General features: G+C 44.1%; 1 protein-coding gene across 1 annotated transcript in view; it reads right to left on the bottom strand.

Annotated features, from left to right (window-relative positions):
- LOC137420992 (ras GTPase-activating-like protein IQGAP1) overlaps nt 1-27,640 on the bottom strand; it is a 305,469-nt gene that overhangs the window by 9,700 nt on the left and 268,129 nt on the right. Inside the window, exons 35-36 of the mRNA XM_068106598.2 lie at nt 22,553-22,719; nt 7,308-7,445 (exon numbers count right to left, since the gene is read on the bottom strand). Of these exons, the coding sequence (XP_067962699.2) occupies nt 7,308-7,445; nt 22,553-22,719 (305 nt within the window). The remainder of the gene's footprint in view (nt 1-7,307; nt 7,446-22,552; nt 22,720-27,640) is intronic.

Raw genomic sequence — 27,640 nt, 5'->3', positions numbered from 1 at the left:
TGTAAGTATGTTGCAATTAATGTCTTTGGGGAGCGAATTCAAACGAGATACATTATAGACATCTGTTTCTGCAATGGTAAGTTGCCCAAAATGCCCGCTTGGCTAATGGTTAAAGTGCGAGTTAACACTCACAGTGTTGCACAATGTACTCTTTGTTTTCTGCCACAACTAAATGGACACCTAGCTGGTGTCATGTAAGAAGGGAAGAAAAAAAATAACCCAGATCAATTCTGACTGAAATAAATCAGCATGTTTTATGACCAGTCGACCCAAGGAAATGGAAACCTAAAGACCCAAATGGACACGTAAAGACCCAAATCGACACGTAAAGACCCAAATGGACAGTACACACATAACAGACTGTTTCTGACCACGAGAAATGGACCTCTCCATCCAATGATGCTCCGCACACTCATGTTCTTGATGTATTAGGCTTTTAAAGATGTTGATTTTGTGAATCCCTAATCAACGTTACGACTAGCTGTCCCCCATCAATGTTAAACTTACTGTTGTGCAATTATTTACAGCTTTCCTGGCAACTCTGAAACATTGGTACTCTTATTATTCACCGTACCAACTTCTGTGCTCTACCTTCATCACACTATCAACTCCATCTGTTAGTACGTATACGCTTCTTCTGCTGAGTGTTTCAATCCCTTGTAATGTAAACTATATCTTCCTTATGTTTTATCTATTCCGAGACTTCCTAACTGCTTTCTAACTTTTCCCAGAAGTCAAGCACTCATGCATTTGGCAAGGCCCGGTGTTTGAAATTATTCCAAGTGAGTTTCTTTCCATGCGAAGGTTGTAATTTTTAAAATCATCGTGTAATCTTTAGTTATGTTACCAGTAACTCGATGCAAATAGAAAGCTCTGGTCATGGAACAATTATCTGTTTGTTTTTGTATTTTTTCCCTCTTTTTATGGAAGAGTTTATACTTGTGTATTGCATTCAGTACAAGAACATTAAGACATCTTGTAAATATACAGACATTCCAAGTAAATCAGAAGGCAATGGACGGATCGGCAATATATTGTTGCGGTTTTGAGTTTGTATAGTGAGTTTAATAAAGGTTAAAATTTTCCCCTCATAGTTAGTCACACAAGCAACGTGCAGCCTCGCGATAGTATAGTTATGTCTTAGTATTTGTAAGCTTAGTCCTTTTCCATTGTTAGTTCTGCATTGAGTAAGAGCCAAGAGAATAGGCCCTACTGTCACCGACAATCCAGCGTCTGTAGCCTCATGCCCTTTTGCGCTAACGTTGGTTCATTTTGGGCGAGTTAACACGAGGCAGGCTAGGAAGGTCAGGAGGACCGAGGCGGAGCGGCAGAAGCGCTGACGGTAAGCACGAGCCGCCAATCAGAGCTCAGACGTGGTGGCGGCGGCGTGGCGTCACAGGGCGTGGTGAGAGGGTTCGAGAGGGATCCAGAAGGTTCTGGGGGGGGGGGGGGGCGTAGCTATAAAACCCGCTGCGCAAAGCCCTCAAAAGGACTGAAGTGAGGACTCGATGCAAAGGACTGACGCGCACGCAACAGTAAAGAGGATCGAGGAAGAAGAGTTGGCAGCGAACTGTACAGACACACGGGCGCAGCCAGATGCGCATGAACCGATATACAGCGCATTTGAGACGCGCGAGTGAGAACGGCTGAGTAATCGCCAGCCGTGCTGAAAGTCCCGCCCTTTGCCGTTCCACCTCGTTATCTGCCTTGTTTCGGCAGACGCGCTACAGGTTCCTGCCATCGCCTGCTACCATCTTCGCGGGACGTGCTGGGGCCGTGGAGAGCCAGACAGAGGCCGTCTCTGGACGACCACGTCGACGCGTTGGGGAACATCTACCCATCTGCAATTCCCTGTGTGAGTGTGAGCCGGGCCCGTTGTCTGGGGGTTAAGTTACGACTGCTAACGGCTGCGCTGTGTCTCTGCGTCCCTGATCATTGTACATACGTGTGGGAATAATTAAACCTGTGTTCTTCCTTTCTTCCATTCGATCGTTCCTGTGGTTTATTCATTGGCTAAGCATGGTACGAATGGGATCGCTCCAATCGGGTTCCACTAACTAATTAAGACTGCACAGACCACGTGGTACGCAATCCGCTCGGCATACTCAAACCACACGTGGCTCGTGCGAGGCTTGCTTCCTCGCTTCCGTGGCAGCGCAGGTATTTAGGTACGTGCGAGACTTGGTCCCAAAACCCTACCTTGCGCTGCCAGGAAGGGACGTGTCAAGCCTCGGTTCCGCCAAGCCCAGCAAGAACAAGGGGATTAATCCCCCCTTTGTAAGGGGAAGTAGGGCGGTGTAGAACCGTAACAATATAAAGGATTCAAATCTGGGATCTCAGCGTTATGAACTATGTCCTCTCATATGAATGCCAAAGAAGCCAACCTGTTGACCTTTAAAGTCAAGTGGATACAGCAAGACCTTACTGGATAATCACCGACGAGACCTTATATGGCTATTGTAATAACTTTCCTTTGAAACCCAAGTGCAGAAACTCCTGTACGTTATAAAAAGTACAACCATCAACACGTTGTGCAGGCTTAACGATCAGTATGTGCAATGGTCGCAAAAACTGCAAGCTGTTGGGAAAGTTTGTATTAAAAAAGAGAAAGCACAGATGTCGAGCAAGGCAAGGCTTCGGTTTCACACTTCCATGATGATGAAAACGGCGTTGGATCTCACCACCTGCATATTGCAGTCACATGATAGCTTTCCCTTTACCCATTGGAAGGTACAGGGTGTGCCACAAAAAAATCCACGATACATTCATTTTTAGTCTGAATTACATAAAACTTCAGGAATATGTGCTACATTTTGTGTGACACAGGTGTACCAAATATCAGAACTGTAACCTGTAAGACTTTAGTTTGGCACTTGGTCGATCATGTGCTCCAAATCTCCACCTCTTCGCCGAATACAGGTTTGAACACGACAGGCGAAGTTGTTCATTATGCACTAACATTCGACCAGTGGGATGGACATAACTTTCTCTGTGATTGCTCATTTCAGCTCAAATAAGCTTCTAGGATTATCCTTGTATACACTGTCTTTGAGATATCCCCAAATATATAAAAACAAGTACAAAAAGTTTTAATTAAAACAAAAGCCGCGTCGATGTTACACAATGCCTAGATGCAGCTGTGCCAATAACGTCGATGTTATAGGCACAGGACATTCCTATTGATTCGATTACTTGATGTTATTTTTGTGCAAAGTGAAAATATATCTCGGCAATTTCCCGTGTGTGGCGACGAATTTTTAATATATCTCGGCATTTTCCTGTCTGTTATTTCAGGCAGTGTATGACTGACCATGCCGCGATGAAAAAAATATATATCTCGGCAATTTCCCGTGTGTGGCGACACGTGAACGAAGCTATGCTCCTCTCTCCACATTATTGTGACGACGTATAAATTAAATATTTCATCGTGACGATTGTCATCAAATGGACGAATTTTTAATATATCTCGGCATTTTCCCGTCTGTTATTTTGGGCGGTGTATGACTGAGCATGCCGCGATTTAAACAAAATATATATATCTCGGCATTTTCCCGTCTGTTATTTCGGGCGGTGTATGACTGACCATGCTGCGATTAAAAAAAAAAAAAAAAATCTCGGCATTTTCCTGTCTGTTATTTCGGGCGGTGTATGACTGAGCATGCCGCGATTTAAAAAAAAAAAAATCTCAATGGACTTGAAGTTACAGGCCTTTGAGAATTCATTTCGTTCTATAAAGGGCAACTTTCATCGGATTTTCTTCCCGTTTTTTTTCAACCGAGTCTAAAACTATGTTAGCGACTGTGAAAAATGAAATGAAATATCGAATTTTATTTGAAATAAAACTGTGTGAGAGAGGAAGACACCACGGGCCTACAAAACAGGCCTCAAAGCTATGCGAGTTAATAAAATGGTGGATACTTGTTTATATGAAGCCTCTCCCAAAATGGGTGGAGCTATGGTTCCCAGAATGGGTGGAGCTTCGAGGTTTTGTCTTCTCTGCAAGAACAAGAAGAAGAAGAAGAAGAAGAAGAAGAAGAACAACAACAACAACAACAGCAGAGGGCACTCTATGAGCAGCGTCTGCGACGTGGCTAAAAACATCTATTGGGCTCAGATCAGGGCAATATGGAGAACACTCGTCCCTGAAGCATCAGCCAATCACTCTCTCACCGAAATGTCTGGTCACTCACTCACAGACTCAATTTCGGTGCGTGGGGTTGCCCCCATCCTGCTGAAACAGTTGTTCTTCTCTAAGAAAGCTTCTCCTGCGATCAAGAACAACCCAGAACTCATTCAGCACTTTGATGTAGCGCACAGAGCTGATGGTTATAGCATCGTCGTCCTCATCTTCGAACCACATCGGCGCAATGATACCACACTTGCTCTTTGCACACCAGGCCATGCACTTGACTGAATAGAAGAGTCTCTGGTGAACCTCATCGGGCCCCCGTATACATTCCTTGCTCTCAAGATGTCTTCGTCCATTTGAGTATTCTCTCTTTGCATGGGGTTTATCTTTACGGTTAAATGTTTTCTTGGTCTTTCTTCGAGTTTGGACATAGGATTACGTTTCGATGTAGGATTCTACAGAAAAAGCCTTTTCTTAATTTGTCCAGGTCATTATTTCCTACAGGACCTCAACTATCACCATTTGAAATAAGAGAGAAAAGAAACATGAAAAATAAACGAATGGTGAATAAAACAGAGGGTTTCGTTTTTTTTGGCACACCGGGGTATTTAACACCTAACGTATGATGTCTGCACAGTCATGGATGATGACCAGATCAAAATAACGGACCTCAGCTTTGCCTTGCTTGGCAGCTGTGCTTGTCGGTGCCGTATTCCATTTTTTAAAACATGTGTAGGTGATAAGGGGACATTCTTCCCTGCAGATTTGCTCAAACTCTGTCAAGTTGGATGAGGAACGTTGGTGAACAGCAATTTTCAAGTCTTTCCACAGATTCTCAATGGGATTCGAATCTGGGTTTTGGCTCCGCCACTCAATGACTTTCACATTCTTGTTTTGAAGCCATTCCAGTGTTGCTTTGGCTGTATGTTTGGGGTCATTGTCCCTGTTGGAACATAAATCTTTGCTGCAGTCCAAGGCTTTTTGTATTCTGAAGCAGGTTCTCCACAAGGATTTGCCTGTTGTTCATTAATTGTTCACTCTATCTTTACAAGTTTCCCAGTCCTTGCCAGTGAAAGCATCCCCGTAAGCATGATGCTGCCACCACCATGATTCTTGGTAGGGATGGTGTTAGATGGGTGAGGAGCTGTGCTCAGTTTCTGCCAGACGTAGCGCTTTGCATTCAGGCGAAAGAGTTCCATTTATGTCTCATCAGACCACAGAATATTTTTCCTCATGCTCTAAGAGTCTTTCACGTGCCTTTTTGCAAACTCCAGGTGTGCTGTCATGTGACTTTTTCTCAGGAATCGCTTCTGTCTGTCCACTTTCCCATAAAGCCTAGATTTGTGAAGTGCTGCAGAGACTGTTGTCCTTCCGGTAGGTTCTCCCATAATCGGCCAAGGAGCTCTGTAGGTCTTTAAGAGTGGTGATTGGGCTCTAGGTCACCTTCCTCTCCAAGGTCATTCTTGCCTGGTTGCTCAGTTTGGTCAGACGGCCAGCTCTAGGAAGAGTCTGGGAAGTTCCATATTGTTTCCATTTCCTAACGATGGAGCTCACTGTGCTCTTGGGAACCTTCAACACCCTAGAAATTGTTTTATGCCCTTCCCCAGATCGATCCCTCCTCATAATTCTATTTTGGAGTTATACAGACAGTTTCTGGGACTTCATGGTAGGGTTTCTGCTCTGACATGCACTGTTAGCTGTGGTACCTTATATAGAAAGGTGTGTTTCCTTCTAAATGATGTCCAATCAATTGAATTAGCCACAGGTGGATTCCAGTCAAATTGCAGAGACATCTCAAAGACGACCAAAGGAAATTGGATGCACCTGAGCTCAATTTGGAGTGTCATAGCAAAGGGGTTGAATACTTATTGACTCAACAACATTTCAGCTTTTCATTTCTAATAAATTTGTAAGAATTTTTTTAAATTTAAATCCACTGACATTATGGGGTATTACATGTAGATCAGTAACAAAAATCTCAATTTAATCAATTTTAAATTCAGGCTGTAACACAATAAAATGTGAAGGTATGCAAATCTAAGGTATGCCGATGATACCACTCTGTTGGCAGAAAGTAAAGAGGACTTGATGAAACTGCTGCAGATAGTGGAAAGGGAAAGTGTAAAAGCTAGTCTTTATTTAAACCTAAAAAAGTCTAAAATCTTGTCAACTGGGAAGATCGACGTATTCAGATTGGGAGACTATCACATGGAAATAGTGGAAAGTTTCATCTTCCTGGGTTATAAGACTGAAGTGAGTAGAGAATGTAGAGAATAATTTAATACATGTCTAGCGCTGGGGAGAACAAAAATGTCAGAATTGACGAGGATCTGGAAAGATAAAGATGTGACGAAACAAACCAAGGGCAGACTTCTGAATGCTCTAGTATTTCCAGTTGCAACGCATGGATGTGTCGTGGATGGTGAAAAGGAAAGGAGGAAGATTAACAGTGTTGAAATCTGGTGTTGGAGACAAATGTTTAAATTCCATGGATTGCAAGAAGAACAAACAAATCGGTGTTTGGAAAAATGAGACCATCATGTACATTCGAAGCGCTGATGTTAAAACAGAAACTGTCGTACTTTGTACACATCATGAGTGCAGACAACGAAGGTCTGGATGAATCAACAATGCTGGGTGTGCTTTTTCTTTTTTTTCTGTATACAAGATCGAGGCTCATGAAAGAGCCAACATTAATCACACGAAAAGAAACGGACACAGAAGACAAAATACAAACCTAATGTTACAATTCAAACAAGAAAGATAAAGATACAAGTTCAAAAAAATATTTGCAATTAGAGCATGAACATATTATGCAGGGTTACGAAACAAGTCAGTGGTTTTGTGGTGTCGAAAAGCTTACGGCTGTTTCCTTGTTGCGTCATTATTGCAGTGTGGTGTACACAATGGGGATGGTTACATGGTGAAGTCGGAAATGTGTTGTGTTTGCAAGTTGTATTCAAACCCACATGTCAAAACTGAAGCCGAAACGATAATCAATCCCCAAAAGGACAAACTTTTTCGGGCTGAGATAATGTCCGTGGTCACAAATAAAAGCAGCGACGCTTGATATCTGCCACCCAATGCTTGGCAGTGATATGCAAACTTATAAGAATCGCACTGCGGTGATTGCATCGCGACGTGCACATTGGCAGAGTGAAGAATGCGACACACGTACTCGTTTGTGGTAGCGTCGTCAATGCTCAGCAGAATTCCTTTCTCGTGCAGCCGTGCTGCCGTGTAGTGCACCGTTGTGCGCTTCTCCTTCCGGGCTCCCTTCTCCTCTTTCCCGTCTGTCTTTCCTTTGCGAGTGCTCCTTGGGAAGATGGGGTTAAGATCAACTGGCATATTTCAGAAAGTATTCCTTTTGAGGACATTTATTTATTACGTACACATAGGAAGGTTATAACTTTGGAAAAAGAAGAGAACAAGGTATGGTAGTAGAGAGTAAGGAGAATGAGGGAGTGAAGGAAATAAGATTGAGAGGAGATAGGAGTAAAGAGAGGAGAGGAAAGGGGCATATATAGAGTGCATGGGTGAGAGGAATGGAGCGGGTGATTTAACAAGCATGGTAATTATAATGACAAACAAATCGTGCCAATTCTACATAAATAATACATAGACTATCCCTTCTTCCACATCATATCCCATTCCCCACTCCCACAAACATCACACATAAAACACAATTTGCATACATGACAAAGTCCATAAACAAAGCCAACTACAGTATATAGTAAATAAAACTTTGGATCAAAAGGTAAATGTTTGGACATTACATCTTTACGTTATTAGCCCCCGTTGGACTTAGGAAGGGATTGTCTATGTATTATGTATTTATAAACGGGGGCTTATAGATTGGGTCTCGTCCGTCTGTCTATCCGTCCGTCCGTGCATGCGTCCGCAACCATATCTCGGGCATGTATGTACCAATTTTGTTCATACTGGACACAAAGACAATACATGATGGTATACATATGCACATCCTTTTGTTTCACGATGCGATCAAAGATGGCTGATTGGCGACCATTTTAGTTGTAAAAAAAACCTGATGTTGAATACGTCCTCCACCATTTCTCGGACATGCACTTACCGATCTTCCTAAAACTTGGCAAATAGATAACGAATGATGGCTTACATACGCACATCATTGTTTTTCGACATCAGATCTAATATGGCCGACTGGCGGCCATTTCGTTAGTTAAACGTGTCCCCAACCATTTCTCAGACATGCATGATTTAATTTTGTTCAAACTTGGCACAAAGACAATGCATGAGAGTATACATAAGCAGAATATTTTGTTTTGTAATCTGACCAAAGATGGCCTTTAACTGGCAAACTGGCGGCCTTTAACTCCGTACAGCAAAATTGATAAAACCACGGGGGCTATGTCTTTTTCTCTTAGTTTTCCATGGTTTTTAATGAGAGATTGACTGTCTGGAAGGGTGCTGCAATCTTGAAAATATGTACCTGTGTCTGTCTGTCTGTCTGCCTGTTTGTGAACAAGATATCTCAAAAAGTTGTGAACGACATCTCCCTCCCCCAAATCCCAACCTCCCCGCCTCGGCAGCGCCCGGTATCCCCTACTAGTCTAAAATAAAATTCATATTATCAACATTTTCAATTTTACGAACAGAAAAGATTAATTTATCCAAGATCAATCTGATGTGTTGTTATGTTAACAAGAAAGGTCTCTTTAAATATGTTGTCTTTCATTTTTAATTGAAGCAAGACCAAATCTGAAATTAGAATAGCAAGTTCACCTCTCATTTGCATCGACTCGAGGGGATAGAAATATAATGTGCAAGCTCCAAAGAGTACATCGTCCTTCAGAGGTACATGTGAAATTAGCTTCCTCATTTGTGCTCCTGCTGGCATGGCTCTGCGGTACTCCACCGCAAGGCTTCTCCTGCTTAAAACCCGCTCCACCCCATCATGCATCTCTGCAATCAAATCGAATGGACTCCTGCGTCGACCCAGGTACATTCACCGTGGCTCCGGTCATAAGTTTGTTTATTTACAATCAGGTCACTCCATCCCCATCCTCTGGTCGGCTCAGCGCACTCCCACTCATCGTCCCAACACACCTGGTCACAACAACGCACAAAATCGCACCTCCTGTCTGCGAACCCTGGCCAAATCACCTGGATTCATACCCGCCGTACAAAACAACATCGAGCTCACCCTGTTCAATACCCGGTCCCTCAACAACAAATGCCTCATCCTGAACGACTACATCCTGGAAAATAAACTGGACTTTCTCTGTCTCACTGAGACCTGGCAACAACCACTGGACTACTACACGCTCAACCTCACCACACCCAATGGATATTCTTACATCAATAAACCACGCTCGGAGGGCCGAGGTGGTGGAATTGCCGTTATTCACCGACAAGACATCAAGACCAACCTCATCTCCATCTCATCTGCTCCATCATTTGAACACCTGGCTTTTAAACTCTCTGGTCACACACAGTCAGTCATGGCTGTTGTCTACCGCCCTCCCAAACCACACCCATCATTCCTGTCTGACTTCTCCTACTTTCTGACCCAGCTATGTTCCCTCTCCCCCTCAATCCTCCTCCTTGGTGATTTCAATATCCACATGGACTCCACTGACTCCACGCTAACGACTGACTTCACTGATTTACTCACCTGCTTTAACCTCACTCAACATGTCAACTTTCCTACCCATAACCGTGGTCACATTTTGGACCTTGTCTGCTCTACTGGACTAATTTTGCACCATATCTCTGGCTCCGACCTCACTCTCTCTGACCACCTAGCCATCACTCTGACCATCAACATCCCCACCCCAGCACCAAGGCATTATCGCACTATCAACTTCCGTAAGCTAAACGCTCTTTCACCTACCTCATTCTCATCGACCCTCTCTGAAAAAATGTCCACTTCTCCATTCGTTGACCTCCACACCCCTTCTGACCTCACCGACTACTACAACCACACTCTCTCCTCCTGCCTTGACCAACTTGCGCCTATAAAAACCAAAACAGTTTCTTTCACCCATTCTGCTCCCTGGTTTACCCCTGAACCCCGCCTGATGAAAACTCGTGCTCGCCAACTTGAAAGACTCCGCAATAAAACAGGTCTCACAGTTCACTCCCAGGCCTACAAGGACCACATACAACACTATAAAGATGCCCTCTCCCGCGCCCGCTCCGCCTACTACTCTCAAATTATCCACTCTGGCTCCGGAAACCCAAAAGCACTCTTTTCTACAATAAACAAACTCCTCAGCCCCCTGAACACCACCACCCAGTCATTCACAATAGACAACTGCATCTCCTTCCTTTCATTCTTCGAACACAAAATTGAAAACATCTACAACAGCTTGACCACCGCCGCACCCGCTCCCCCTCAAACCACCTGCCCCCCCTTATCCTGCCATCCCCTGTCTCAATTCTCCCCAGTCTCCCCTACAGACCTCTCTGAACTCCTCATTGGAATGAAAACTGCCACCTGCACTCTTGACCCCATCCCCTCCAGCTTTGTCAAGACCTCCCTTCCTGCTCTCTTTCCACTTATCATTGCAACAATAAACTCCTCCCTGTCTACAGGCATCGTCCCACCATCCCTCAAAATTGCTGCTGTTACCCCCATTCTGAAAAAACCTGGACTAAACCCTGACACCCTAAATAACTTCAGACCCATCTCCAACCTACCCTTTCTGTCAAAGGTTTTGGAACGCGCTGTAGCCACTCAACTCAAACATCACCTCTCTGCCAATAACCTGTATGAAACATTCCAATCCGGATTCCGCTCCAACCACAGTACTGAAACTGCTCTCCTCAAAATCACCAACGACCTTCTCCTCTCCTCTGACGCTGGCAACCTCAACATTCTCATCCTCCTCGACCTCAGCGCCGCCTTTGACACCATCGATCACACCATCCTCCTCACCCGACTTGAAACCACCTTTAACATTACCGGCACTGCCCTCTCTTGGATTAAATCATACCTCTCTGACAGACGTCAGTTCATCTCCATCAATAACTGCAAATCCCACACTGCTCCCCTCCCCCAAGGTGTCCCCCAAGGTTCAGTTCTTGGCCCCCTCCTCTTCATCCTTTACCTGTCCCCCCTCGGTCACTTAATCCGCCGTCATGGTCTCCAATTCCACTGCTTCGCCGATGACATCCAGCTTTTCATCTCCACCAAGTCCATCTCCACCGCCACCCACTCTATCCTGACAAACTGCATCACTGAAATAAAATCCTGGCTTCAAATCAACTTCCTCAAACTTAACTGTGATAAATCTGAAATAATCATCATTGGCCCAAAAACGCTCACCAAGTCCACCCATAACTTTGCCCTCAACATCGACGGTTTCCCAGTATCCACCTCCCCTCACATCCGGAATCTTGGCATCATCTTTGACCAAACCCTCTCCTTCGACAAATACACTAAACAGATCACAAAGACAGCCTTCTTTCACCTGAAAAACATCGCCCGTCTCCGTCCATCCCTCTCCTCCGTGGCTGCAGAAACCCTCATCCACGCCTTCATCACTTCCCGTCTGGACTACTGCAATAGCCTCCTTTATGGTTCACCCTCAACAATCACCAATAAAATCCAATACATTCAGAACTCCGCTGCCCGTCTACTCACCCATTCCCGGACCCGTGACCACATCACCCCCGTCCTTTACAAGCTTCACTGGCTCCCCATCTCCCAGTACAAAATCCTCCTCTTGACCTACAAAGCCCTCCATAACCTGGCCCCATCCTACCTGGCTGACCTCCTCTCCAGACACACTCCCACCCGCAACCTCCGCTCTGCTGGTACCAACCTCCTGACCCCCCCCCCCCATCCGGACCAAATTTAGATCCTGGGGGGACAGGGCCTTCTCCATCGCTGCTCCCACCCTCTGGAACTCGCTACCTCACATCATCAGAGACTCCTCCTCACTCACCACATTCAAAACATCACTCAAGACCCACCTGTTCAACACTGCATTCAACATTTAACCCACAGCATCTAACCCCTGACTATCTCCTCTCCTTCTCCCTCCTTTGTGCTTTGAATATTTCCCTATTGATTCTTCTTTTTTTGCAATTGTTTTTATGTTTTGCTATGCATTATGTTTTGCACTCTGTCAAGGCGTCTTTGGGCTTCCTGAAAAGCGCTATATAAAATAAATGCATTATTATTATTATTATTTGTGCATCCTCATGGAAGGGAAGTGGTGTGAGAATGGTGAAGGGTAGGCAGGGGCAGAAATACAAGTTTGTGTGGCAAGGGTGCCTGGAGGGCGTGAATGGTGTTGGTGTCCTGTTTTCTGAGGAGTTTGTAGACAGTGTGGTGAGTGTGACTAGAGTGAGTGATAGGTTGATGATGGTGAAAATGATGATTGGAAAGCTCTTGGTGAACGTCATCTCGGGATATGCTCCGCAGGTTGGTCGGAGCGATGAAGAGAAGGACAAGTTCTGGTGTGCGATAGAGAAGCTGATGGAAAACGTGAAAGATGAGGAAGTTGTTGTGGTAGGAGGAGACCTAAATGGACATGTGGGAAGGAGTATGGATGGTTTTGAGGGAGTTCATGGGGGTTACGGATATGGTGTGAGAAATGGAGAAGGTGAAAGGATTTTGGAGTTTGCTGATGGAGCTGATTTGTAATACTCAGTTCCAGAAAGAGGATAATAAGCTTGTTACATACACGTCAGGTGGGTCGATGACAACCGTTGACTACCTGATGGTGCGTAGGCGAGATAGGGGGCACCTCTGGGACACAAAGGTGATCCCGGGGGAGGAGGCTGTTTCACAGCACCACTTGGTTGTCTGCGACAAAAGGGTGAAAGGTGCGAGGAGAGCTCGGCGGGTGAAGTACCAACCCAGAATGAAGGTGTGGAGGTTGAAAGAGGTGACAGTAAGGGAGGCATTAAAAGAGAGGCTGAGTAGGGTAGAGGATGATGTGGTTGAGCTTGAAAGTGGTTGGATGTCAATGAAAGCTAGTCTGTTGGGAGCCGTTGGTGAGGTATGTGGATGGACAAAAGGACCACCGAGGCACTCGGAAACATGGTGGTGGGATGATGAAGTTGGAAAGAGGATTGACGAGAAGAGGAAGAAGTTCAAGGAGTGGCAGAAGGTGAAGGGTACGGGAGCAGAAACAGCAGAGCATGAAAGTTATAAGGCAGCCAGGAAGGCTGCAAAGAAAGAGGTAGCAAAGGCGCAGGAGGCATGTAGGAAAATGTTCGGAGAACGCTTGGATTCGGAAGGTCAGAGAGCAGTATTCAGGATTGCAAAGCAGATAGCGAAAGAGAGGTGTGATGTGATGGGGGTGAGTTGCTTGAAGGATGAAGTGGGACAAATCGTTGTGGACCCAGATGGAATTAAAGGAAGATGGAAGAGATATATGGAAATGCTGTTGAATACAGAGAATGAATGGGATGGCAACATAGAGAGTAACCCAGTTTTAGGACCGGCAGAGAAGATAACTGAGAAGGAAGTTGAGGAAGCGATAAAAGCAATGAAGAGTAGAAAAGCGGGAGGGCCGACGGGAGTTGTGGGAGATATGTTGAAGGCAGCAGGAAGTTGGGGTGTGAAGAGAATGACAGAGATCTGTAATTAGCCCAGCGGCTAAGTCGAAAAATATTTCACTTTGTGGAGAAATTATGAAACTTTGCAGACAGGTGGAGGACCCCAGTAGGAACATTTTTCGATTAGGACCCAACTCTGAAGCGCCCCCTGGTGGCCGATAGAAATACGATTGCAGTGGCTAACCCCCCCCCCCCCCTCCCCCCACCCCATGACAATTTGGGTGAACAGGTGATCAGTTAGCACCCCATATGATTTTACTTAGCACCCCATATTATTTCAGTGCTGCCATCTGTTTGCATTAGTTTAGGTTAAGACAGAAGATTTCCTTTTTTATGCAATAAAGTTATTTGCAGACATCAAAGTTCGTTATCATTATTGTATTAACGCATGTTTTCTTTTACAGGTGGAAAATCATAAACCATGTCCAGGTCATTCAAGATCGTTCCTTTTCAAGTCAATCGGATGAAAATTGAGGATTTTAGAAATTTGGCCTATGTTGACCTTTTAGCCAATGTTGACCTCAAAAATAATTGGTAGTTGTATTCAGTGACCTGATATGTAAATGCTCTTCAAATTTCAAGTCAATCAGATGAAAATTGAGGATTTAAGAAATTTGACAAAGTTGTTGACCTTTGGCCTATGCTGAGTTGGGTCCTAATCGAAAAATGTTCCTACTGGGTCCCCAACCTGTGTGCAACGTTTCATAATTTCTCCACAAAGTGAAATATACTGCCATATTTTTCGACTTAGCCGCTGGGCTAAATCTGGCGGTGAAAGAAGGCCGCATTCCAGTGGATTGGGAACTGAGTACCCTCGTCCCTCTATACAAGGGGAAAGGTGACCCTCTAGAGTGTGGCTCGTACCGAGCGATAAAGTTATTGGAGCATGGAATGAAGGTATTGGAAAGGGTGTTGGAGAGGAGGATAAGGAAGAAAGTGAAGATCGACGAAATGCAGTTTGGGTTTATGCCAGGAAGAGGAACGACAGATGCGCTTTTTATTGTGAGGCAGTTGCAGGAGAAGTACATGGAGAAGAGGAAGAAGTTGTTTCTTGGGTTTGTTGATCTGGAGAAAGCATTCGATAGGGTTCCACGCATTTTTTGAGTTCCTTGAAAGGACATCCTGCGATAGGTATTATCGCTGGGATTGAGAAATCTGCGTAGTCAGGTTTAGGCTGAGATTCCGACGAATCCTTGCCAGGTCGCATCGACTCAAGTAAGAGCCGTCGGCCATTTTGAACCTCGTGCTTCGTTCACCGACAAAGGTTTTGCTACGCGTCAGCTCTTCTCAACATCCTATCGTCTGTCGGGGATGTGTGTGCGCGACCGCTTCGTCTCCAATTACGTTGCGGTTTGCTGATTGAGCTGTGAACGTGCTCCTCTGGAGGGCGCCTTTTTAGAGTTTCGGCTGTGTGACTGCCATTGCCATCTGTACGGGATTCGGGTCTCGACTGGACAGCGGGATTCGGGTTTCGACTGGACATCGGTCTAGCGATCGCTGGAGCGAATCAACTCCGCCTTGAAGAAGGTTATAGAGACATTGAGGAGTGTCCTTTTTCACTCACTTGGAGCGCAGTGAGTTATCTGACTTTCGTTGATGGTACCATCATAAGATATATAGAGTGCACTCTGGATTGCTATTGGTTGTACCATTATTCTTGTGTAATAAAAAAAAATAACCACATTTAGAGGCCATTTTTCCCCGCAAAGCAGGGGTTGGCCTTTTTCGGGGACCGTGGTTGTTGTTGTTTTTTGGTCCCCTTTTTGAAGCAATGTTTTACGGCCGGATGCTCTTCCTGCCGCCAACCCTTTTTGTCGCCTTTTTACGACAAGCAGGGAATTACCAGTGAACTGGTACTCAATTAGCCGACCTCGGAAGGATGACAGGCTGAGTCAACCCCCCTGGCGTTAATTCAGCGATCGACCGGGATTTGAACCCAGGATCCTGGGATCCGAAGCTGGCACCCTAGCCGCTAGCCCAACACCAGGGTCAACACCAACAACAACATTGTGTGTGATTTTTAATACAACATTTGTTCGTTTAAAATCATTGGTGAGGTTTCACTGTTGATTTCTAACACAGAATAACATATTTTTCTGCTGTGGCTCCTCTCGGGATTCGGAGGTACTTCCGAATCCCGAGATTCGGAAGTCTTGTGACCAGGGGGTCGGGGAGGAACACGTAACACTTGTCACACACACAACTCGTCCACCAAGTTTCGTCCAAATCCATCCATAACTTTTTGAGATATCCTGCCATGTATAGTTTTTGGTCGTATCTCCCAATGGTGAAGAATCACTTAAAAATTAAATAATTCTCATATCTGAATCCATATTCAGATCTTCACCAAAATCCAATAGATTAGTCCTTGTCAGACACCCAAACGGTCTACCAAGTTTCGTCCAAACCCGTCCACAACTTTTTGAGATATCCTGCTATGTATCGTTTTTGGTCCTATCTCTCAATGGTGAAGAATCAGTTAAAAAAAAATTCTACGAGCCGGATCCGGATCTTCACCAAAATGTAATCATTTCGTCCTTGTCACATACTCTACATCTTTGCCAAATTTCGTCAGAATCCATCCACAACTCTTTGAGATATCTTGTTCACAAACAGACAGACAGGGGTAAAACATAACCTCTATCCACCTTTGGTGGCGGAGGTAAAAATGGGTACCAACTTAAGAGACATGCTGTATATTGTGTCAGAAAGGTCAGACACGATGGACGGTTCACCACTACATGTCTGCATCCTTGGCCAATGCTAAACACCATATATAGACCCCATTGGCCAATAGTTAAAGGTACTCAGCTGTGAGCATCGAGAGGAAGGGGAATGGAGGGCAGGTAATTATTTTGAAAGTCTGTCAAGGTAATGCAGGCTGTCTTGTATGACAAAAGTTGAACACAACCCCAAACAACATGCTCCATACAACATGTCTGCCAACGTTAATGGTGCCAGAAGAAGCTGCTGTTTAACTCAGGGTTACATACAGCACCAACCTCCATGTTATAAAAACATAATGCAAACAGTGATCCCATTCAATCCTAGATGAACACATTTCCTTGGGAGGAGGAACACAACACAGGTACGCGCGCACGCACACATATTGCAATTTAGTCAATCGATATATAGAGTGTTTGTGAGTGAGTTGCATCTGTGTATATGTGTGAGTGTGCATCTGTGTGTGTATATATATGTGAGTGAGTGTGCTTTTGTGTGTGTGTGCATGTGTGTGAGTGTGTGTGTGTGCATCTGCATTTATGTGTGAGTGTGCATCTGTGTGTATGTGTAAGTATGCATCTGTGTGTGTGTGTGTGTGTGTGCGTGAGTGTGCATCTGTGTGTATGTGTGAGTGTGTATGTGTATGAGTGTGCATACGTGTATGCGAGTGTGTGTGTGTGCATCTGCATGCGCATGTGAGTGTGTGTGTGTGTGTTCATCTCTGTGTGTATGTGTGTGTGTGTGAGAGTGTTCATCTGTGTGTGTGTGTGTGTGTGTGTGTGTGTGTGTGTGTGTGTGTATGTGTGAATGAGTGTGCATTTGTGTGTATGTGTGAGTGTGAATGTCTGTGCATTTGTGTGTGAGTGTGCATATGTGTATGTGAGTGTGCATGTGCCTCTGTGTGTGTGTGCATGTGGGTGTGAGTGAGTGTGCATCTGTGTGTGAGTATGTGTGAGTGTGCATCTTTGTGTGAGTATGTGTGAGTATGTGTGAGTGTGCATATGTGTATGTGAGTGTGTGCATCTGTGTGTGTGCATTTAGGTGTGAGTGAGTGCGCATGGGTGTGTGTGTGTATCTGTGTGTGAGTTTGTAGGTGTGAGTGAGTGCGCATGGGTGTGTGTGTGTATCTGTGTGTGAGTTTGTAGGTGTGAGTGAGTGTGCATGGGTGTGTGTGTGTATCTGTGTGTGAGTTTGTAGGTGTGAGTGAGTGTGCATGGGTGTGCGTGTGTATCTGTGTGTGAGTTTGCATGTGTGCTAGGCGCTTGTGTGCGTGAGCGCATTATGTAAATTGTTTATTAATTATTATGTTGTTTGCATTTAGCTAGATTTTTCATTGAGCGAAGTTACAAACAATGCTGAAAACCAAAACAACGGTGGAATTCACATGAAAGTTTGGTGAGCATTTGGCATGCATGTTCTAAAGCTTCCTGAAAGACACCACGAGATCTATCACATGTATTGGAAAAGTATGAATTAAAAACAATCTGTCTTTTGGAAAAGCACCGAAGGCTAGCATGCTCCAAAATATCCAAAAAATAGCATTGCCCCATCAACAGCCCTCTTCGCATACGTTCGTAGAAGATAAAACAAAAACTCCGAACGTTAAAAAGTTTTTCTCCAAACATTATTGGAAGGTTCATCAATGTTTACGACAGAATAAGAGAGCTGTTTGTCTGTCTGCGTGTCGCCATTTTTCTCAGAGATGGCTGAACGGATCTTCGGCAAACTTTTGAGGTTCATCAGTGAGTGCTGGGGAGTGTTTTGGGAAAAAAAACCTAAAGATTTAGGGGAAAAGGTTTTTTTTATTTTTTTTATTTTTTTTTTAAGAATCGCCCTATGGTGTCTGAACCTTTGTAGCTTCGTGAAAGCCTGAAAGGTAATATCAAACTATTCCCGAATAATGTGTGTGTGTAATATTTTAATATTAAATATAAATTTTCCTTATTGGGTGTGGGGAAGTGTTTTCGGCACCCACATAAAAATGGCATCATTATATATATATATATTTTTTATTTCCATTATCGTTTGCAGACCAAGTTTGGGGTGTAAAATTTGAATACGCAATAGGAACGCTGCTCCAAAACTGCCATACTACTGATAAGGCCAACTATGAACCGTCAAACAGTCCTGCGTGTACTATCAAAGGGCGAACGAAGTGAAAGCGGTGCACGCGTGTAAATCTTCATCTTATCTGCTGCGAGCAGCACACTGGTAATGTTTTTTTGTAATCATCAGCAACATGACCGCTTTTGTTGTAAACAAGCAATGAGCAGCGAGAAGCTTTTGTGAGTGGCTTTCGAGAGAGGGGTGAGAATGGAGAGATGTATGTGGGGAAACATGGATACCCAGAGCTGCCCATAATATGACAGAATACAGCCGGGAATGGCGGAGCAAAGCGAGGCCTCACGCTGGCTATGGTGAAGCTCACATGTCGATATTCCTTTAATCGTTTATATCAAGCCGCGAAACATGAAAGCTCATATGTGGGAAATTCGAAAAATTGCACAAACGACATGTTCATGGCTAGTAATCCAAGATGCACCCAAAAGTACGTCAAAGCATGGATATAAATAAATAATTTTTTGAATGCAGCCAGTAAGCTGGTACTTATTTTGCCAACGTCCGAGGGATGACAGGCCGAGTCAACCCGCCTTGTGTTGTCTATCGGCATGACAGGGGCTCAAACTCGAGACCCTAAGATGGTGAGAGCCAGGCACGTTAAGCCGATGCCAGGTAAGGCTTATAATATATAACCACCTTTAGAGGCCATTTTTCCCCACAAGCGGGGGTTGGCCTTTTTCGGGAACCGTGGTTGTTGTTGTTTTTCGGTCCCCTTTTTGAAGCAATGTTTTACGGCCGGATGCCCTTCCTGCCGCCAACCCTTTTTGTCGCCTTTTTACGACAAACAGGGAATTACCAGTGAACTGGTACTCAATTAGCCGACCTCGGAAGGATGACAGGCTGAGTCAACCCCCCTGGCGTTAATTCAGCGATCGACCGGGATTCGAACCCAGGATCCTAGGATCCTAAGCCGGCACCCTAGCCGCTAGCCCAACACCAGGGTCTTGGCCGCTAGCCCAACGGTGATGAAAACACACAAGGAATTACAATTGGAGGTAGTCTACAATATACAAGAAACTACAACTGATTGTCCAGTCACAATCCTTAAAAGAACCTTTGGAACAAAGATAGGAGAACAGAATGAGCTCCAGCACTAAAACATCACAACTTCGTCCTTGAAACATCAAGCTAAAAAAGATGGAGGGGACACACTGGGCCTTGGGGAGGCTCCGTTCCACTTTCTAACACCAGCTAAAGGAAATTACAACAAACGTCAGATGTATGTGAAGACACAGGAAGAGTCCATTTTGCCCATCATGCCTGTTCGTAGTGTACTACATCCACACTCGTGCATTTAAAGGTCATAAGAGCATACATGCAGCATTTTATACACATAAAACGTTGGAAAATATCTAAATACTCGATTTTTATACATAGTACAAGTCTTCTATGCATAGGGACATGAAAACAGCACAACAAACAAGAACGGAACTTGGTAGAGAGCACACCTCCGCAGGCTGAACAGCTGACATTTTCTATCCACTGATAGGCCAGATCTGGATTCAGACATGGACCAAACTCGAATCAGCTTGTTCTTGTTTCCTAACCAACTCATCCACCAAGTTTTGTCATAATTGGTCCTCAACTTTTTGAAATATCATGCTGTTTATCATTTTGGGCCCATCTCTCAATGGTGAAGAATCACTCAGAAAAAAAAAAAAATTTGTCACATCCAGATGCGGAGCTTCACCAAAATCGAACCAATTCGTGCTTGTCACTCACACACACACACACACACACACACACACACACACACACACACACACACACACACACACACACACCCTGTTCACCAAGTTTCATCCGAATCCGTTCATAACCTTTTGAGACATCGTGTTCACAGACAAACAAACGTAGAGACAAACGGGTGAAAACAACTTCCGTCCACCTTTTGTGGTGAAGGTAATGATGCTTAGTGAGCATGACATCGTGACTAGGCTTAAGCTAAGCTTTTCGTGACGTCACAGTAATGAGAAAAGGTACATTGAAAAAGAATTACATTTTAATATACTAGGGCATTGCCCGTACGTGGGTGCCCGTTCCTTGCCAAAAAAAAAAAAAAACGCTACCCGTACGCTCTACCCCGCCCGTACGCCCGTAAACAAAAAATAACAACGCTCTTCGCTTCCGCCCTTCGCTCTGACTGAATTGGGAGAAATAATGCGCATAAGAAATCGAATTACGTACCGTAATGGCGGTCAGCTCGTAACGCGCACACTGTCCGGAAGTTCGCATATCGCATATCTATCTATCTATCTATTAATGCCCATTTATTCAATTATCGCCAACGTATTTTGGCTTTTTGCAATTTAATCGCAAGGAAAAGTAGAAAGAGAAGAGGGAAAAAAAGAAAAGCCTTGCCTTGCTGCAAACAGCTGCTGCAAACAACAACAACATGGAAGGCTGCACTGTCCGGAAGTTGGCATATCGCAGTTACGATTATTTTAGTGTTAATGGCCAATTATTCAATTAGCGCCAACGTATTTTGGCTGTTTGCAATTTAATCGCAAGGAAAAGTAGAAAGAGAAGAGGGAAAAAAAGAAAAGCCTTGCATTAACGCATTAACGCTTGCATTGCATTAACGGTTCGGCACACGTGATAGCTCGCTGCTCTCTGATTGGTTGAAGCGTTTTTTGGACATAGCTCGGTAGGTACTTGTCCGATTAATTACAAACCTTGAAAAGGCACATCCTCGGGTCCCCAGCAATATACCTGGCAAGTTTCAAGTATATCGGACCCGTGGTTGTCGAGAAACAGCGGTCACAGACAAACACACAGACACACAGACAGACACACAGAGATTACTGGCATTATAGATAGATGAACATAACGTTGGTGATGTGGACGGAAATAGGAGAAAGAATCAAGTATGGGAGCGTGGGAGGAATAGGGGAGAAGGAAAAAAGGTTTTGATGAGGCAGAACTCAGTCGAGTGAAGGGAAGGGACATGTAATCAGAATACAAGGAAAAGGGGAAGACAAGAGGTAAACAGTCTGACATTTGTATATATATATATATATATAATAAATAGATAACCCTTTCTCACACAACAGTGGTGATTGGGTGATCATTGGTGAGTAAATATAAAAACAAGAAGACGTCATGCGGAGCACGATACTTGCAAAATACGCCCCCCCCCCCTCCCCAAGAAAACAAATTCCATTGATACAGCAAATTGTCCATTTCATCAAGATTAAAATTGACAATCTTGATCAAAGCTCGGGTCAATATGAAGAAAATTGACGATTTTTCAGATGAAAATGATAATTTTGGAAGGTTGACCTTGAGTTGACCTTTGACCTTTTGACCTCAAAAATAGTTCGTTTCCCAATTTAGTGACTCGATATGCAAATGCTGTTCAATTTCCAAGTCAATCGGATGAGAATTGACGGCTTTTTCGATGAAAATTGATGATTTTAAAAATTTGACCTTAAGTTGACCTTTGACCTTAAAAATAGTTCATTTCCCAATTTAGTGACTTGATATACAAATGCTATTCAATTTTCAAGTCAATCCGATTTAAAATGGCGATTTTAGAAATTTGACCTCCAGATGACCTTTAACCTCAAAATCAATAGGCTTCTCAATTGGGACGACTTATACAACTTGGTGAAGTTTCGTGACGATCGGTTTAGAATTGTGACCTGTAGGCCGGTGAAAAGACAGACAGACAGAACCACAAACGGAACCGACCAATATACTTGAAAAATCTTCGATTTTGCAAGTAATAAGGAAGAAGAAGCAATGGATGTTAGTGTGGCCATTCAATGTTAGAGCAAGGGTGAATGTGGACGCTTTTGAGTGCGAATCTGCAAGTTGGGGGAAGGGGTGTTGAGGTTGGGTGGTGGAGCGGAGGAAAAGGAAAAGACAAAAAAGAAGAAGAAGATACTTTTTAGAGATGAAAAGGTGCTGCAAATCAAGCTTGGATTCTCCATCATAATCCAAAGTAAGAAGGTTTCACTCCCTTTGATAAGGACAGTAAACCAGGAAATGGAATAGCAGGATTCAAATGGAGGATCTTACTTTCCTTTGCGAGCCAGGTTGTCCATGCACGTTTTGATATACTTGTCGTAGTAATCTGACTGCTCTTCATAAAACTTCATCTTGGAGTTGAGGGCGAGGAGTGTCAGCTGCAGTTTAACCAGTTCAGCCTTCCTCCGTTGCCGATAGCGCCTCTGGTTACGGATGTCCTGGTGGGAAGCAGAAACAACATGTCTACCATCTGTGTATATTGCAAAGGTTACAAATCCAAAAAACATCATATTCTCACTTTACGTACAGTGTAACTTGTGATAGATCTAGATAGCTAGATCGCCACAAACCGAAAAGCATGGAAAGTGGACAAACAAACAAAGAGGTGGGAAGAGAGGGGGAGAAGAATGGTCTTCCTTGGAGTTTTGCAGTGCTCAAGTCTTCTCTCCCTTTGGGCCCAGCACATCAATATGCAGATGAAAAAGTCAGAGCTTCATGTAAAAACCCTCTGCTGAATGAGGCAAACCGGTACTCATTGATGACCACGGCACCTGCTCTGTATCTGGAGATGCAACGCAACGTCTTGTTACCCCAACTGTGGCATAGGGGAATGCCTCATAGGAGATGTCTAGAGCATGCAGGGGACTGGGCAGTGGGCATTGTTACTCCCTCTTCCAGGATTAATCTGCAATTTCGTACTTTTTGTATCCAGTGTTGTGCCGGGGCTCATAGAGGAGTTAGAGGTTTAGAGGTAGTGTACACACCAAGCTCAAAGGTGTGTACACTACCTCTAAGCTATCCTGCCAATCCTTTTATTGAACATATTAATTACAGTCTTTTTTTTTTTTTTTTTGTATACAAGATCGAGGCTCGTGCTAACTAATAGTCACCTGCCTGGTGACTATTAGTTAGCACCTGTTAACCATCACACAAAAATTCCAACTTTCAGAAACACAAATTTGGGAATGTTAGAAAATTCCAAATTTCGGAATTTTGGGAATGTTAGGGAATTCGATCCCGGACGAGCCCCCAATTTCTGTTATGTGCTCCTCCCAAAACCCCGGTCACGGTGTACCTCCGAGCCCCGAAAGGAGTCACGGCAGAAAGATGTGCTATTATGTGTGCCAATGTCCAATGGTGAAACCACACCAATCAATCGATACCAAAACCAAGTATTGTATTAATATCACACAATAATAACAACTTGCACCAGTACAATATAACTTCAATTGCACAACAAACACCATATAATTCCTATGATGGTACCACCAGTTTCTTAACTCAATAACTCACGGTACTCCACGTGAGCGAACTGTAACACCCCCAAAGTCACTGTCACGGCACCAGGCCCAAAGTCGATCCACGCTCCGGTGATCACAAGAAAACAGGTCGTACTGAGACCTGAACCCAGGACGGCTGACAGTCGACGCTGCCAAAGAGCCGCTTGGTGAGGTGTCGGGCCGACGTCGGTCAGGCAAAAGTTCACCCAAAAGGCGGCTGGGAATTCACACCTTCGGTTCCCCAGACAAGGACGCTGACATGAACGATCAGCGGCTCCCAAGCAGAGAACTGCGAATTCCCAAACGAAATCCACGACACACACGCGAAAACCAGGCTAACGGGTGGCGCGAAGTGCAATGGCTGGTGCGAGGTGAAATGGCGGACGGACCCGTAATGGAGGCGTACCTGCTCTCCACAATGATTCACTTTCGGAACCAACAGCAAAACCCATCATGCAAGTTTATATGCCACAGTAATATCGACACTGTCACAGCAATCCCTTTCCTGGGGAAACCAATATTCGCTCGTGACCAACGTTCACCAGCGTCTGCTCGACACCTCGAAGCAGATCGGCCTTTCTTTTCCGATCTCCCTTGAGCCGCTTCCGCCTCCTCTTCTTCTTCTTCCGGTTTCGCCCGATCCATTTCGTTTTTCTTTTGAAACACGAATTTTTACTTTTGAAGACAGTTATCTCCATTTCACTCAGACTATAACAATAATAGTACATGGAACTAAAAATGCTTCCAGTGGATGAAAACCACAAAGACGGAAGTGACGAATCCATAGCAGTCAGCGTCCCCCTAAAATCATCAATTTTCATCCAATTGACCTGAAATTTAAATTTACCATTCGAGTTTTGTCATCAAATTTTCACCAAAGCTTTATTATGAGAATACGGAGAAGGCAAATTAATAATTTGTTCAAAAGGTCAAAGGTCATGGTGAAATAAAATTGTCAATTTTCATCTGATTGACCTAAAATTTAAAGAATTTGCATATTGGTTCACTGAATTTGTTCACCAATCAAAAGCTACAAGCTAATTGTTTTTTAGATCAAAAACCAAAGCTTTCAGAATCGTTGGAATCTCCCGCGATGAAACCAACTCCGAGGTCCTTTCACTTATTCACCGCAGGCAGGTTGGTGGTCTTTCTGTCTTCTACCGACTCCTCTCCAGCCTTGCTCCCCCAGCTCTCTGGGCTCTGTCCCCCAAATGTTCCTGCAGGTCGCACAAGATCTGCCAGCATCCCTCTTCTGGTGAAATTGCCAAAATCAAGACTCTCTTCTCACCTTCACTCTTTTATTCCTCTTTACTCCCATCTCTGGAATAAACTCCCTCACTCTCTTCAATCCCTCTCCTCCCTCCCGGTCTTTAAAACAGCTGCTCACCACCATCTCTTATCTTCTCCCATCCAAAACCTTGATCTCTTCTACCCCCATTAATTCACCCCAGATCCACTTTTTAAAAAAAATACCGACTTCTTTCCTGGAAGTTCTAGCAGTGTCCATGTGTTTTATACCTCTCCCACCCCCCCCTCCCGCCTTCCCATGCCTCTTCCCCCCAAGCCATCCCCCTTCCAAGGATCTCCCGATGTCCCTCTTCTCTGCTGTTGTACTTATGTGCTTCCCTCTCTCTCCCCATCTTGGCTCCTGCTCCCTTTATTGTATGTTTTGTGTGTCCATTTTTTCGTTTTTGTGATTGATGTTAGCTCTTACACGAGCCTCGATCTTGTATACAAAAAAAAAAAAAAATCCTCTGCCAGTCCTGTAATTTTATTTGTACTCGACTCCACATGGGAACAAATGCAGAACTCGACAAATCAGAGGTGACAACACCAAATTATCCTTAAATGAGGAATATTTATCAGACAAATCGCATCAAAAACCAGCATCAGCCGTGGCGTAATCTGCTCCGAGTCTGAGGTCGGTGGTTCGAACCCTGGCCAGGTCATACCAAAGACTTAAAATGGTACTTGCTGCTTCCTTGCTTGAGGATCTGCATTTAAAATGAACAGAGCATGGACAAACAACCATTACTTGGCCAGATTTGCACAGGCATGGTAGACCTGATGGCCTCTTCTCCTGCAATGAAGTTCCTTGTAAGATAACTCATTATCATAATTAGTTAAGAGACAAACTGTCAAAATCTTGTATTTGAACACATTTCAATGATCTTTGAAAAATATTACAAAAACTTTCAATGTTTGCAAAGAGTAATAAATAATGTGGTCAATTCCCAGGGCGGAAACAGAGTAAGCGGTGTTTCAAGATCAACACGAGTCCTCTTGGGCATTCCTTGCAGCCAAAGCCTCCAGCTGGCCTTGAACTTTGGCTCAGAGACCTCAGACGCCACACAGCATTAAGTCTTCGCTTGTGTTCAGCCATTCCTTTGCCAGGGCCTTGCCAAAACTTCAAAGATGAAGAAGTAAAACAAACTGAAAGTTTGCAAAAATAAATCTCCATGGCAACAGCTAACCCTCCCTGGGATTGAGATCTGTTTCAATGACAAATCCTTCTTCCACACAATGATCTCTCCAAAGCCACCAGCAAGAATTGGTGCAGGTGTTTCATTTATTGAATCTTCATGGTTGCCAGGTTATATTTTTCAGACATTTCAATGAATGCATTCCAAATGGTCAAACACATCTCCGTATGAGAATTTGGGAGCAATTTCAGTCCGATTGATGACTATCTTTATGTGTCCGTGAAAAGAGTCATGCTGTGATAAGTTGGCAGTGTACAACTGAGTCTCCTTACGGGGCAGCACAGTGTCCATGTGAATAATGATGATACGTGCCAGGACCCTCAACAGGAACCACACCATACAGTACACCTGCGTAGAATGCTTTGTCACGACATGTTCTGAGTTATTTCAGTGAAAAGCATGAAAGCAAACCACATTGAACTCATCAATATACATACAGTGCCTTCAGAAAGTATTCACACCCCTTGACTTTTTCACATTTTGTTGTGTTACAGCCTGAATTTAAAATGGATTTAATTAAGATTTTTTTTTTGTCACTGATCTACACATAATACCCTATTATATCAAAGTGGAATTTTTTTTTTTTAGAATTTTTTCAAAATACTGGGATATGAAAAGCTGAAATGTCTTGAGTCAATAAGTATTCAACCCCTTTGCTATGACACTACAAATTGAGCTCAGGTGCATCCAATTTCCTTTGATCATCCTTGCGATGTCTCTACAACTTGATTGGAGTCCACCTGTGGACAATTCAATTGATTGGACATCATTTAGGAGGAAAAAAACCTTTCTATACAAGGTCCAACAGTTGACAGTGCATGTCAGAGCAGAAACTCCACCATGAAGTCCAAGCAACTGTCCATATAACTCCGATATAGAATTGTGAGGAAGCATAGATCTGGAGAAGCGTATAAAACCATTTCTAGAGGGTTGAAAGTTCTCAAGAGCAGAGTAAGACTCTTCCAAGAGCAATTGAGCAACCGGGCAAGAAGTATCTTGGTCATGGATGTGACCACTCTGACAAAACTACAGAGTTCATTGACTGATGTGGGAGAACCTGCCAGAGGACAACACTCTCTCTCTGCAGCACTTCACAAATCTAAGCTATATGGGATAATGGCCAGACAGAAGCCACTCCTGAGAAAAACGCACATGACAGCATGCCTGGAGTTTACGAAAAACTCTTGAGTGCATACACCAACAACAACAACAACAACAACAACATGCATTTAAGGTCATTTTCCCTGCTAGAGTGGGGGTTAGCCTTGCGGTCCCCATGACAATCTTCTCCATTTTGCCCTATTTTCTGCATCTCTCCTTGTTAACCCCCTTGCCCGCATTTCTTCTTCCACCATCTTTAGCCAAGTCTTTCTCGG

Source organism: Myxine glutinosa, chromosome 2, assembly GCF_964187855.1.
Source record: "Myxine glutinosa chromosome 2, kmMyxGlut1.1, whole genome shotgun sequence".
Lineage (NCBI taxonomy): Eukaryota > Metazoa > Chordata > Myxini > Myxiniformes > Myxinidae > Myxine > Myxine glutinosa.
The sequence above is the reverse complement of the archived record's forward strand: the minus strand, read 5'-3'. Positions and strand labels throughout refer to the sequence as shown.